The 15743-nt window shown below is 37.3% G+C and overlaps 1 protein-coding gene and 1 pseudogene across 2 annotated transcripts in view; both read right to left on the minus strand.

The window, feature by feature from the left end:
• The window catches only part of LOC145909548 (uncharacterized), a 92838-nt pseudogene that overhangs the window by 58521 nt on the left and 18574 nt on the right, over window positions 1–15743 (minus strand). The window lies entirely within an intron of this gene.
• Window positions 7621–10470, minus strand: LOC145908753 (uncharacterized). The gene is made up of 6 exons (XM_082996087.1): window positions 10257–10470; window positions 9416–9655; window positions 8979–9158; window positions 8617–8758; window positions 8487–8536; window positions 7621–8082 (listed from the first exon to the last, which is right to left on the minus strand). The coding sequence occupies exons 1-6, from the start codon at window positions 10468–10470 to the stop codon at window positions 7781–7783; spliced, it is 1128 nt and encodes a 375-aa protein (XP_082852213.1). The 3' UTR covers window positions 7621–7780.

The raw sequence follows: 15743 nt of genomic DNA on the forward strand, positions 1-15743 counted from the left end.
TCTTTGTTTTGACAACAAATAGGTTGGACGGAAAATTTGTTAACCGTGCAGGTGCAAAATATCACAGAAGGTCAAGTAGGATCAACCTTGACCAATTCCTGAACAGCTAAAAAATGCGACGGTTGTGTGTATAATCATATTTTTTTCGTTAACACCAATCTCATCAATATTAACACCATCATATAACTAAGCACAACAAAACCTGACACTTGAAAGTTATTGATCATCACCAATGCTTGTGTTGATCAGACAAGTGATCACAATAAATCACATCAAACCACAGGCCTTCTTTCTCTACACGGATGTAACTAACTTACGTGACTACAATGTGTAGGAGTTAACATATGACATCACATGCTGGGCTTGAAACCACATCAAACCACTAACAGTTTGTCATAAGAATTGATTCCTTGTACATTTTTATTGCGCGATGTCTAAAACAACATCTGTACGAAAAGTATATTTGGCGTTTATGTGATTTCCAGTTAACCAAGCAATGATTTTTACCATTCTCTGTCATAAGTTACAACACACAACTGCGTAGTATTTGATAAACTCTCTCTCAATCGAGTGGGAAAGCCACAGATGCATCCTCATGTCAACCGATATATTTAGGGCCCAACAAGCACATACCACAATACAGTGAGCTTATATTGCTTATTATACGTAAGTGAGTTGGTTCATTCTAAAACATTTATGCACAATGTAATACAATCAGATGTTGAACAATATAAAATGCTTTAAAAACGATCTCAGCGGGAATAAAAAAAAGTAATAAAATAAAGTTTGTGACGTCAATCAAGCATGAAGAGAATATCTCTCTTCCAAAAATGGTTATTTCGAGTTAATGACATCAAATAAGATGTATATTATCTCTTATTTACTTCCTTTTCTCGCATAAGTTGGTTCCGCACAGTTGCAGTCACGAGATTTATCTACGTCATCGTTGTACCCACGTGCTTCTGTGTTATAAGTTTGTGCATGTAAGCTTGTGTGGTGGAGGTGGTCGTACGTATCACAATCCTCATTATTATTACCGTGGTCGTAAACCGCTTCGTTGGTAGATTCATCCCTGGATGAGGTTCCTGCTTTTCGTTGGTTTTTCTTCTTTCGTGGTTTTGCGGTTGCGTAGATCGGTTCGGCTGGGGATAAGGTTGGGGTTAGGGAGGTTTCTTGTTCTTGGAAACAAAATATAACAGTGTTGTGTAACCGCAGCTTTTAATTTGTAGCTGTGGTGTGTTGCTCAATTGCCGCTGTCTACAACTCATATGCACTTTCCCACTTGTTTATTCAACTGGTGTGGCCAAGATTGTAACGCAAGGTTTTCTGGAAAAAAATACAAGCGATAAACATACAAAATTCATAATTGACAAAATAAGCCACACTTACCGACAGTAAGGCCTGAGTAAGCAACATAAAACGTGCGTTATTTATTTGGCGTAGACAAATTATAAGCCACGCGTGTAATCAAGCCTATACAAGCGGCAGTTATTTGGTTGCGTTCAAGACGCAAAACTTTGGCGATTACAGTGTTGGGTCCACAGTATTATAGTAATAACTATACGGGTAAATGCTGTATACGGGTAAAGTGCACACGCAGTAGTGAAGAGTGATTGCGGTCTGGTGGAAATGTATTTGTTTTATGTAAAGTACATTTATGAATGTTAAATCCAGAATGTTTGCTGGCATTGCAGTCAAGTTGGTTCAGTCACTTTTTCTCGAAAGGCAAGAAGAGGTCGCAGTGAGGTTTGAACTCACGACCAATCAAGCAGTTGCATGAAACGTTTCTATGTTAAATCCATTTACAAACTTTATTCCAACGAAGTATTGACAAATGCACGAAATCATTCAATGACAAACTACACTTTCTCCACTTACCATCGGCTTCTCCGTCCATTGTGTTGTTGCCAATCACTTCGTTCCCAGCTCTGGTAAATAAAAAACAAACATGTTTTGCGTTGCACAAGAACTCAATACAGTGGCGAGGATCAATAAGATGACCACGACCACAACCCCAACAACTGCACCAACGATACATGAAGAATCTGTGACGTTGGCTGGTGAATTCACCTCTACTGTTGTTGGGGAAAGGACTATTAGGCCAATCTTTTGTCTTTGGATGGTTGCTACTGAATCGACGCAGTAGGTTTTCAGAATTTTACCTCCTGGGATCGAGGTGTTGATCCCAACAATATTCATTGTGACGTTTCTTGTAATTTCGTCGTTTCCTTCTGGATTGGTTTGGGTACCATGTGTTGTGAGTCGCTTCTCGGTGGTTGTAGATGTTAATGCTGTGGTTTTGCTCGGTGGACCACTTGTTTGGCGGTCGTAGTGGTGGTTACCACAGATGTTGTTACCGGTATGAATACGGGTCTGTAGGGGGCGGTTACGCATATTCATAACATGGTCTCATTCACACACTGGTTTTATTTTGCGGAAGATAAGGTGATAATTCCCAGCATTATAATGGTAAGCCATCGGCATTTCTTTCGTTTTTTATATGCGGTCGAGATTTCTTGTGAATTTCGTGGCCCCTTATCTGGTCATAGCTTGGCTACACTATCATTGTTTTTGGTATTTGTATTTGTACATTGCGCCGACAGATTGGTATTCAGTAAACAAATGCCCCAAAACCTGTTGGCAATATCCCGAAGTAACATTGCATTCCCTAGTTGTCCATCTATATTAAGGATCAAGTGAAGTTGATAAACCCATTATCACACAATATTTTTCTACAGTCGTATCAGTTTTCCCTGCTGCCCACTGTCCATTCTTAGTATGCTTTCCATTCGTCCATTTAAAGTTGTTTGTTCCTATAGTTAGTTTTGATGTACAACGAATGAGGGGAACCTTAAAGCACAAACATCATGAGAATCAAAGTTAATACCAAATTACTGCGGTTTTGTTTAACTGTACTTACAGATTTGAGCATACGGTTAACCTCTACTACTTTCATTGGTTTAGTAGTAATAGTTTAATTTCATTTTCGCATAAACAAACCCAAACTATTAAGATTGGCACACAATCGACGTGTAGTATGTTTAGTTAACGTTTCGTCCGCCAACCGACGAGTCTCCATTTATAAAACGTTGAAAAAAAATCTATATGAATCGATGTGTGGGAGTTCTATCTTGGGAATACAAAGACGATTTCACACTTGAAACATGATAAATGGGATTTCTTTTATTTAGATAACACCCGACTTAGTATAGGGGGAAATAATTCATCACCCACGTCCAGATACGAATTTAAAGGAACCGTCACTCAACTGGTTGCTTTGATTTCCTGGGTTACTTTTTTGTGCTTGTCGAAATATCATCAGTGTATCACATTAAATGATTTCCACCCGATCTCGTACGCACAACATCACAAGATAACTAATCACGCACCCACAACATTATGCGATAATATATATTTCCTGGCGTTACAAAGCGACATAGAGGCACGTGGGTAAACTGCCAACGTACTGAACACAACTAGAAGCAGAAACAAGGAAGCAAGGAGATAACAAACAAAGGTCGGGGCACTCACCATCAACATGCTGATGGTTGCCTCGTTTTTAACAGTGAATTAAAAACACAGATTTTGCAAATGACGACAAACGTTTGTATGTAAAGATTTTATCCAACTTATATCTTTGCAAACCCTGTCTCAACACGCCTTGCATTCTTTAACCGTACATTTCAAGCTGTGTTGCACATTAGACATACTATTTTCCAAGATGAATATTTTTGTAATTATATATGAATGAGTAATATTGTCACAGTTTCATAAACAATTTGGTTGGTTCTCACAATCACCATTGAAAAAATAATGGCAACAAATTATTCAACTTTCATGTACGAACTTTCACACCCAGCCATGGAAGTGTTTCCCACATTCTTGTTTACGTATTCAGTTTGCTTTATGACGTCAAACTCGTGGTTGGTGTTTCTGGTTGGTTTGTGTTGGTTGTTTACAGGTTGGAGCTGGTTGGTTGATGAAATGTTTTGTGGAACTATGTACGTTTCATCTCCATCTTCTGTAACATTCACTTTAAACCACACGACATAACCTAGAGTTTTTGTGTTAGTTTTTCAACAAAATAACCTCACTTACCAACAGGCCTGGTCCCTATCCCATGGATGGTTTGGTGAACAGCTCTACGGATATAAACAACAAGTTTAAACCTTTGTGTGATTAAACTTTAAACGATTATTTACATCACTGACAATCAGCAATCACAAGTTAAAGTAACGACGTTTTTGCCTTTTAACGTTGTTACTTAGTCGAAATTTTATGGTAATTTTATACTCAAACAATTTTGTCCGTTATAAGCAATACTTAAATGTGGACGCTTACTGGTGTTTTGTCCGGTTGTAGAGGAAAATCATCAAAGCGATAATCAACACGATAATGATAACCACTAGTACGACTAATACAGTAACTATCCTGAAAATGTTGTTGATGATTTCGTCCGATAAACGATTGTAGATTGCTGTTGAAATAAAGTATCAAGTTGAAATGTGATGCAAATATTTCACATATACGATTTGCTCACGTATTGAAGTGGTGGTAAAATTGGTTGGTTCAGATTCGCTGGTGGTTGGTTTCATTGTGATGGTGGTTTGTGTGGAACTAGTTGTATTGGTTGTGGTGAGAAAATGAATGGTTGTTGTGGTGCTTGTGGTTGAACTTGGTTTGGTGGTTGTGGTGGCTTGAACATCAAAAATTCACAGATTAAAATTATGATTGTCTTTACACTTTTATACCAAATGAATTACATGTTTATCCCAACTATCGTTCGATGATATTCCAACACGTAACTTACCATATACACTACGCTTACAAATATATCTGGAGGCAACATTGCATTCCGTACTTCTCCACTTGTATGTTGGATCAAGTGAAGTTAATGAACCCATTATCACACAATACTTGGTTCCTGTTGCGATCGGTTCCCCTGCTGCCCACTCTCCACTGGTAATATTATCTGATGAACCCCACGTCCACTTAAAGTTGTTTGTTCCTGCAGCTCGTTTTGCTCCGATGTAGAACGAGTATGGAGAAGCTTAAGAAAAAACATGAGGATGTTGCTTTATTTGTACAAAGCTTAATAATCTTACATGTTAAATTTGCGTGCTAAGAAAATAACAAGTTTTTAAGAAACCTTTTGGACTTTTAATATTTGCTTGTTTAATAATTGCAGACACTGAAAATTTATCCCTAATTGGGGTTTGTAGGTGAATAATAAATTGAAAAGTTTGAGGTATATTAGCACGCCTCTCTTTGCATAAATATCCAAAAATACATATTTGTTCTATATTACCAGCTTGACCCATACAGGTTGCCAAGTTTACTTTGTATGAGTAAATCGTGATGGTCCTCTTTTCCCGAGCGTTATTTTGTATTTTCGTATTATATTAAAAAATTTTGCCAAATTTTCATTGTGGTAATAGTTGGATATTATAAGTAAATGAAACTTAAATCGTGTAAGCTGCAGACAGATGGCCACTGTTTCGACCAAAAAGGAAACTTAAAGCACATTTCCATTGCGTAATGTAACCAACCGACTCATTTGGGGTTGGGGATGTTTCTTGATAATGGGTTGAAAAATTGAATATTTTTTCGATGTTTGGGACTATTATAACAGGCCTATGAGTGTAGCACACAGTCTATAAACCAGTGGTTCCCGGTGCCATTTCTAACTATCAGGGATGCCTCGATCTTTTCATTATATTTACTCTAGTAATTTTCGAATTTATGGTTTCTGGTATTCTAATAATTAATTAAGAACACAAATTTTTATTATAATATTATCTAGAATCAGATAGTAACACTGTTTTCTGGATTAGTGGTATTCGCTTTTGGTTTGTCGCCATTGGTTGTTATATAATCTTTAGAAAGTATGGGCCAAGAAAGATGCAAAACACTGGTCTAAATTTTTCCAAAAATTTAACAATAATCGCAAATTCAGTGTTACTGTTCCAAAAATTCACCTGTTACAGTTCCAATCTTTCCCAGCAGGTAGTTGAATATATTTCTTGTTTTTACGTTGGCAAGACCTCCTCCCTTTCCATTGCATGTTGTTTCAGCTTCTGTGTATGAATTAACATGAGGTCCGATCAAATATTCGTGATGTGCATCCAACTTGTGCCAAGTTTGTGCGAAACCACAAGGAAACAAAAGTAAACTTAGAAAGACTTTCAACTTCATGACCTCGGGCTTTTTAGGTGTGAAAACAAAGGTTACATGAATTAAATTTATTGTTAAAAAATATGTCGTTTGTTTCGTACCCAGGAAACGTAAGTTTAGACTGTATATATATATATATGACTGTTCTATTAAAGTTCTTCATAACTTCTGTCTCCTGCTTCGTAAAGTCTAAACCTTGTTTATCATCGTGTTACCAACCTTCCCATCAGACACAACCACACAATACACGGATGTGGATCAACGTTTGTTAAACGTGGGAGTTCTTTTTCACAACGATTCACGTCCCCACACATCTGCTGTCTTAGTAGTGATCTCTATGGAACCAGACTGTTTAAACTTAACAGTAAACGCATACAGTAAATTTTTTCAGCATTCAGTATTTTTTACTTGCATATTGAATCAATGAAGTTAATGAACCCATTATCACACAATACTTTGCTGCTGTAGCAATCGGTTCCCCTGTTGCCCACTGTCCATTCATAATAACCGCTCCATCCGTCCACTTCTATAGTTGCTTGTTCCTGCAGCTCGTGTTGCTCCAATGTTAAAGGAATATGGTTGACCTCGAACAAGAAGGAGAATTGAAAAAAAGACGTTTAATTTAATAACCCCTGTTACTAACAGCTGCTAAACATAACTTTTTTGCACAAGCAAAACAAACTGCTTTGTTGGAAGTCGATACTGAAACCAAATTCAAGGGCAAGTTTCAAAAAGACCGACCGCAATATCTATTTTTCAACGATTTTTGCTTTGCAAAATAACTAACAACCAACTGCAATTAATTTCCATGCAGTTTCCACCTTACAAGCACCTGTAATAGTTTCAATCGTCCCCACAAGGAAATCAATTATACCTGCTGTTTTAACACTGGTTACAAATGCATTGTGTGAACTGCATACTGTTTCAGCTTCTGGGTATGAATTAACTTGAGATTCGATTAAACATTCCCTGTAGTCGTTAAACTTGTACCAAGTTTCTGCCAGAATGCCAGGAAAGCCAGCAAAACACAACACAACCACAAGCATTGTGATAACTCTCCAACACTTGTCAACCTAAACACAGACTACGTGTTGTTGATTACTTCGAGCAATTCATTGCAGTTGAAAAATGCATGGTTATGGTTTAATCGGTTCGTCGTTTCAAAAAATCTTTCACGTTATTTTAATCATCATCTTTATCAGAGGTGATATTTTCCTTTTCCATAATTAAATAATATTTGGCCTGGAACTTGCAACATCTATGAAAACTGCCAATGGTTTAACAAAACCCCGCCAAATCACGAATTTCGTGGTGAATTCTTTTCAAACTTGGGGCTAAATAAATCCGGGACCACACACGGTTTGCGCTGGCGAAATCTTTGTTTGTTTCAAAAGCTGGCGCAAGACCATACATCAGTGTCAATAAAACAAACAAACAAAAATTTAGGCAAAATATTAGATAATTACCTAGTTACAGACATATTAACCACAGTCGTAAAAGTTTTTGAACAAATTTGTGACGTCATTCATAGGAATGTGAAAAGAAAATGTGGAAGAACCAACAAAAACTACGTAAAAGCTTAACAAAATTGTCCCATTATTACTTCTTATTTGCTCTCTTTCCTAACAATCGCATAAGTTTGTTCCGCACCATTGCAGTCATGTGATGTATCCACGTCATTGTTGTACCCACGTGCTTCCGTGTTATAAGTTTGTGCATGTAAGCTTGCGTGATGGAGGTGGTCGTACGTATCACATTCCTCAATATTATTAACGTGGTCGTAAACCGCTTCGTTGTTAGATTCATCCCTGGATGAGGTTCCTGCTTTTGGTTGTTTTTTCTTCTTTCGTGGTTTTGCGGTTGCGTAGACCGGTTCGGCTGGGGATGGGGTTGGGGAGGTTTCTTGTTCTTGGAAACAGAATATAGCAGTGTTGGGTCCAGAATATTATGTAATAAGTTGCTGTAAGTTTATGGTTAAAGTGCACACCGCAGTAGAGGAGAGTGATTGCGTTATGGAAGAAATGCCTTTGTTTTGTGTAAAGTACATCTATATGTGTTAAATCCAGAAAGTTTACTGGCATTGCAGCCAAGCTGGAAAAGCTTTTTTCTCAAAGGTCAAGTCGAGATGTGGAAAATGAAGCTCCCGGTGAGGTTTGAACTCTCAACCCTGGGCTAACCAGACCCCATGCTCTACCAATTGAGATATCATGCGGTTGCACGAAACGTTTCCATGTTAAATGTATTTACAAAATTTAACGAAGAACTGACAAATGCTCGAAACCATTCAACTAACTACAATGTTCTCCGCTTACCTGCGGCTTCTCCGTCCATTGTGTTGTTTCCAATCTGTTCGTTCCCAGCTCTTGTAAAAGAAAAGTCAGTGTAAGAAGTGATGGCGCCAACAACATGTAACCCATTGTTACGTCATACTGATAACTTTACCTGCCTTTCCCCCATAAAACCAATCCAGTGCCGAGGATCAATAAGATGATCACGACCACAACCCCAACAATTGCACCAACGGTAGATGAAAAATCCGTGACGTTGGCTGGTGAATTTACATGAACTGTTGTTGGAGAGGTGACTGAAAATAATAAACGTTTGGATACTTCCGCGAAACCGATCAGTTAAAATTATGAAACCAAAACTATTAAAAAACTTAACACGCATTGAGAGATTGGATATTATATGTTTATTTACTGTCGGTTTATCCGACAGCCGTTTTGAAAATTGAAATATTGCAATGAGTTTTCACATAAGTCATGTTTTGTTAAGCAGCGTTTGAACTGTCTGTACTATTTTACCTGGTTTGGTTGAATTATTGGTCCTGACATTATGAGTGGTGACGTTTGTTGTGGTTCCATCGTTTCTCTGTGTGGTTCGGGTACCGTGTGTAGTTGGTGATAATAATGTTGGTTTGACTCCTGGTGTTGTCGTATGTGCGACAGTGGTGCTTTTGGTCGTACTTTTGGTTGTGCTTGTGGCTAGTAATGAAAACGGGTTAATGATTTTTTGTTCAGTTTATTTTAGAAAGTAGTATGTTTGATGGAATTCGTAAAAATCGTAATGGAGAATATGTCGCCTTTGCGCATCGTATTCATTACTAAGCCATTGCCACGTTGTAGGTTGTGTCGTACATCGTTACTGTTTATTCAGTGAAACCCAACACAAATATATCAAGCCTTGATGAATGCACAGCTTGCCTTTTCCCGTGACAAACTTGTTGTTTTATGTGAATTACCTGTGGGTATTCTTTGACAAATATATCTGGAAGCAACATTACACGCCGTACTTCTCCATCTATAATCTGAAACAAGTGAAGTTAATGAACCCATTATCACACAATACTTGGATTCTGATGCGATCGGTTCCCCTGTTGCCCACTGTCCATTGGTAATATTATCTGATGAACCCCACGTCCACTTATAGTTGTTTGTTCCTGCAGCTCGTTTTGCTCCGATGTAGAACGAGTCTGGAGAAGCTTAAGAAAAACATCATGATGTTGCTTTATTTGTACAAGGCTTAATAATCTTACATGTTAAATTTGCGTGCTACGAACAATCTGGAGTATTAATATTTGCTTATTTAATAATTGCAGACACTGAAAATTTATCCCTAATTGGGGTTTGTAGGTGAATAGTAAATTGAAATGTTTGAGGTATATTAGTACACCTCTCATTGTATAAATATCCAAAAATACAAATTTGTTATATATTACCAGCTTGACCCATACAGGTTGCCAAGTTTACTTTGTGTGTGTGTGTGTAAATCTAAATCGTGATGGTCCTTATTTCCTTATAGCGTTATTTTGTATTTTCGTATTAGAGTAAAAAATTGTGCCAAATTTACATTGCGGTAATAGTTGGATATTATAAGTAAATAAAACTCAAATCGTGTAAGCTGCAGACAGATGGCCACTGTTTCGACCTAAAAGGAAACTTAAATCGTCTGATACCTACGATACAACTTCAAGTTGACTTCCATGAAATAATAAAAAAATGATCATGTAACATGCGGCCAAAACATCACACTGAAAACAGTTGCTTTTATAGGGTCGAATGTTGCATTGTGATTTTAAACACCTGTAACATATTCAATCGTTCCCACCAGGAAGTTAAAGATAGGTGTTGTTTTAACACTGGCGAGAAACGCATTGTGTGAACTGCATGCTGCTTCAGCTTCTGTGTATGAATTAACTTCAGCTCCGATCAAATATTCGTGGTAGTCGTTAAACTTGTACCAAGTTTGTGCCAGAATGCCGGGAAAACCAATCAAACACAACGCAATCACAAGCATTGTAATAACTCTCTAACACTTGTCAACCTTAAGACAGGCAATGTGGAGCATGATTTCTGCTAGTAACTCGTGGCATTTATTTTCTTTTTTCATTATAGTTGGTTGGTCATTAGTTATTCTCTATGGTCATTACAAAAGTGTTCTGTTTAGCCAGTAGCCAAAGCTATTAAACGCGGCAAGTGTGAATTTACTTAATATTTAACACAAACCAACAGCTTTGCTTTTGACAAACATTATTCTCATCCGCATTAACACCATCATATCTTGCACCTAAACTAAGCACAACAAAACCTGACACTTAAAAGTTATTGATCATCACCAATGCTTGTGTTGATCTGACCAGTGATCAAAATAAATCACATCAAACCACAGGCCTTCTTTCTCTACACGGATGTAACTAACTTGACTACAACGTGTAGGAGTTATCAGATGACATCACATGCTGGGCTTGAAACGACATCAAACCACAAGCTATTTGTCATAAGAATTGATTCCTTGTACATTTCCATTGCGTAATGTAACCAACCGACTCAACGCTCGATGTTTAACATCTTATTGTGTTGGGGCTGGGGAGGTCTTGTGCTTGGAAAACAAAATATAGCAGTGTTGTGTCGAGAATATTATGTAATAAAGTTTGCTGGAAAGTTAACGGGTAAAGTGCACACGCAGTAGTGAAGAATGATGGCGGTCTGGTGGAAATGTATTTGTTTTATGTAAAGTACATCCATAAATGTTAAAACCAGAAGGTTTACTGGCATTGCAGTCAAGTTGGTTCAGTCACTTTTTCTCGACAGGCAAGAAGAGGTCGCAGTTAGGTTTGAACTAACGACCAATCAAGCAGTTGCATGAAACGTTTCTATGTTAAATCCATTTACAAAATTTATTCCAACGAAGCATTGACAAATGCACGAAATCATTCAATGACAAACTACAATATTCTCCGCTTACCATCGGCTTCTCCGTCCATTGTGTTGTTACCAATCCCTTCGTTCCCAGCTCTGGTAAATAAAAAAACAAACAAGCTTTGTGTTGCAGAAGAACTCAATACCTAAAACACCCATTTTTACGTCATATACTGATAACTTTACCTGCGTTTCCTCCATAAAACCAATCCAGCGGCGAGGAACAATAAGATGACCACGATCAAAACCCCAACAACTGCACCAACGATAGATGAAGAATCTGTGACGTTTGGTGGTGAATTCACATCTACTGCTGTTGGGGAAATGCTTATTTAGACCAAACCATTGACCTTGGATGGTTGCTACTGAATCGACGCAGTAAGTTTTCAGAATTTTACCTTCTGGGATCGAGGTGTTGATCCCGACAATATTCATTGTGACGTTTCTTGTAATTTCGTCGTTTCCTTCTGGATTGGTTCGGGTACCATGTGTTGTGAGTCGCTTCTTGTAGATGTTATTGCTGTGGTTTTGCTCGGTAGACCACTTGTTTGGCGGTGGTAGTGGTGGTTACCACAGATGTTGTTATTGGTATGAATACAGGTCTGTAGGGGGCGGTTATGCATATTCATAACATGGTCTCATTCACACACTGGTTTTATTTTGTGGAAGATAAGGTGCTAATTCGCAGCATTATAAGTAAGCCATCGACGTTTCTTTCCTTTTTTATATGCGGTCGAGATTTCTTGTGAATTTCGTGGCCCCTTATCTCGTTTTCGCTTGGCTACACTATCATTGTTTTTGGTATTTGTATTTGTACATTGCGCCGACAGATTGGTATTCAGAAAACAAATGCCCCAAAACCTGATTTTCGTTGGCAATATCCCGAAGTAACATTGCATTCCCTAGTTGTCCATCTATATTGAGGATCAAGTGAAGTTATTCAACCCATTATCACACAATATCTTTCTACGGTCGTATCAGGTTCCCCTGCTGCCCACTGTCCATTCTTAGTATTCTTTCCATCCGTCCATTTAAAGTTGTTTGTTCCTATAGTTAGTTTTGCTCCGATGTACAACGAATGAGGGGACCCTTTAAGCACAAACATCATGAGAATCAAAGTTAATACCTAATTACTGCGGTTTTGTTTAACTGCACTTAAAACAGATTTGAGCATAAGGTTAACCTCTACTACTTTCATTGGTTTAGTAGTAATAGTTTAATTTCATTTTCGCATAAACAAACCCAAACTATTAAGATTGACACACAATCAACGTGTAGTGTATTTAGCTAACATTTCGTCCGCCAACCAACGAGATTCCATTTATAAAACGTCGAAAAAAAATATATATAAATCGATGTGTGGGAGTTCTATCTTGGGAATACAAAGACGATTTCACACGTGAAACATGATAAATGGGATTTCTTTTATTTAGATAACACACGACTTAGTATAGGGGGAAATAATTCATCGCCCACGTCCAGATACGAATTTAAAGGAACCGTCACTCAACTGCAGTGGCTTTGATTTACTTGGTTGCTTTTTTGTGCTTGTCGGAAGCTCATCAGTGTATCACATTAAATGATTTCCACCCGATCTCGTACGCACAACATCACATGATAACAACATCACGCACCCACAACATTATGCGATAATTTATATTTCCTGGCGTTACAAAGCGACATAGAGGCACGTGGGTAAACTGCCAACGTACTGAACACAACTAGAAGCAGAAACAAGGAAGCAAGGAGATAACAAACAAAGGTCGGAGCACTCACCATCAACATGCTGATGATTGCCTCGTTTTTAAAACTGAATTAAAAACACAGTTTTATGCAAATGACGACAAACGTTTGTATGTAAAGATTTCATCCAACTTATATCTTTGCAAACCCTGTCTCAACACGCCTTGCATTGTTTAACCGTACATTTCAAGCTGTGTTGCACATTAGACATATTATTTTCGAAGATGATTATTTTTGTAATTATATATGAATAAGTAATATTGTCACAGTTTCATAAATAATTTGGTTGGTTCTCACAATCACCATTGAAAAAATAATGGCAACAAATTATTCAACTTTCATGTACGAACTTTCACACCCAGCCATGGAAGTGTTTCCCACATTCTTGTTTACGTATTCAGTTTGCTTTATGACGTCATACTCGTGGTTGGTGTTTCTGGTTGGTTTGTGTTGGTTGTTTGTAGGTTGGAGTTGGTTGGTTGATGAAATGTTTTGTGAAACTATGTACGTTTCATCTCCATCTTCTCTAACATTCACTTTAAACCACACGACATAACCTAGAGTTTTCGTGTTAGTTTTTCAACAAAATAACCTCACTTACCAACAGGCCTGGTCCCTATCGCATGGATGGTTTGGTGAACAGCTCTACAGATATAAACAACAAGTTTAAACCTTTGTGTGATTAAACTTTAAACGATTATTTACATCACTGATAATCAGCAATCACAAGTCAAAGTAACGACGATTTTGCCTTTTAACGTTGTTACTTAGTCGAATTTTTTATGGTAAGTTTATACTCAAAACAATTTGGTCCGTTATAAGCAATACTTAAATGTGGACGCTTACTGGTGTTTTGTCCAGTTGTAGAGGAAAATCATCAAAGCGATAATCAACACGATGACGATAACCACTAGTACGACCAGTACAGTAACTATCCTGAAAATATTGTTGATGATTTCGTCCGATAAACGATTGTAGATTGCTGTTGAAATGAAGGATCAAGTTTAAATGTGATGCAAATATTTCACATATACGATTTGCTCACGTATGGAAGTGGTGGTAAAAATGGTTGTTTCAGATTCGCTGGTGGTTGGTTCCATCGTGATGGTGGTTTGTGTGGAACTAGTTGTATTGGTTGTGGTGAGAAAATGAATGGTTGTTTTGGTGCTTGTGGTTGAACTTGGTTTGGTGTTTGTGGTGGCTTAAACCCCAAAAATTTATAGATTAAAATTATGATTGTCTTTACACTTTTATACCAAATGAATTACATGTTCAGCCCAACAATCGTTCGATGATATCCCAACATTTAACTTGCCTTTTACAATACGCTCACAAATATATCTGGAAGCAACATCGCATTCCGTACATCTCCACTTGTATGTTGGATCAAGTGAAGTTAATGAACCCATTATCACACAATACTTTGCTCCTGTTGCGATCGGTTCGTTTGTTGCCCACTGTCCATTGGTAAATTCTAATGAACTCTCCGTCCACTTAAAGCTGTTTGTTCCTGCAGCTCGTTTTGCTCTGATGTAGAACGAGTATGGAGAAGCTTAAGAAAACATCATGATGTTGCTTTATTTGTACAAAGCTTAATAATCTTACATGTTAAATTTGCGTGCTACGAAAATAACAAGTTATTAAAAAACCTTATGGAGTTTTAATATTTACTTGTTTAATAATTGCAGACACTGGAAATTTATCCCTAATTATGGATTTGTAGGTGAATAATAAAATGGTAAATTTGACGTGTATTCTGTTCATTCGCCTAATGGCTAATGCAGCCATGTCAGATAACTGTTTTCCATACTTTACTGTGACAGTCGTATTTTTTATCTTAAAGAGTAACTGTGTTTAATAGTACATTCACTGTCTTGGCGGCGAAAACTAAAAACAACATGTACTATCATCAAGGATATATTCATAGACTTGAGAGCACAGATACATGCGTTGATACATATGCGTACATGCAAATGCGTACATGCGTTTTCCAAAAGAAACAGAAAAAGAGTTGCTAACTAAAAAACACTGAAGTACTGAGACGCCATTGTAAACACTCACCGAATACTTGTGACTTTACAGAAACGTCACCACGTGCTATAAATTGTTCAGTTAATATTACTCTTAATTCCTTATTCAAATAGAAAATAATGAGGATTGTTGCTACTTAAAACCGATACAAAAAAGGGGCCAAACGGATCGTTTAAATCTCGTGTTGAAACATGCAAGATTTCTATTGTCAAAAAAAAATTAACTAAACGTCAAGGGGTAACTTTTCGCTGTTACATTTACATACAATATATTTTGCAGTTTCGCGCATTTTAGTACGCTTCTCACTGCATAAAAAGCAAAAATATATATTTATCATATATTACAAGCATGACTCATACAGGTATGCCAAGTATGTGTGTAATCGTAATGGTCATCTCTTCCGCAAGCGTTACTTTGTATTTTCGTTTTAGATTCAGTCATTTTGCCTAGGTTACATCGCGGACACAATTGGACATTTTTAAGTAAATGAAACTTAAATCGTTTGTTTTCTGCGATACAACTTTGAATTAACTTTTATGAAATAATTTAAAATTTGATTATACAAATACGGCCAAAACATCATAAAACTGAAAACAG

The sequence above is a fragment of the Ascidia mentula genome, chromosome 7 (assembly GCF_947561715.1).
Source record: "Ascidia mentula chromosome 7, kaAscMent1.1, whole genome shotgun sequence".
In the NCBI taxonomy this organism is placed as follows: Eukaryota; Metazoa; Chordata; class Ascidiacea; order Phlebobranchia; family Ascidiidae; genus Ascidia; species Ascidia mentula.

What these genes read in the sequence shown, in the direction of transcription:
- LOC145908753 (XM_082996087.1), bottom strand. Translation starts at nt 10,470, where the DNA reads ATGCTTGTGATTGCGTTGTGTTTGATTGGTTTTCCCGGCATTCTGGCA. An exon ending in AACGATTGAATATGTTACAG is followed by an intron (nt 9,656 to 10,256) that starts GTGTTTAAAATC and finishes GTTTTTCTTAAG; the next exon opens with CTTCTCCAGACTCGTTCTAC. An exon ending in AATGGACGGAGAAGCCGCAG is followed by an intron (nt 8,083 to 8,486) that starts GTAAGCGGAGAA and finishes TCTGTTTCCAAG; the next exon opens with AACAAGAAACCTCCCCAACC.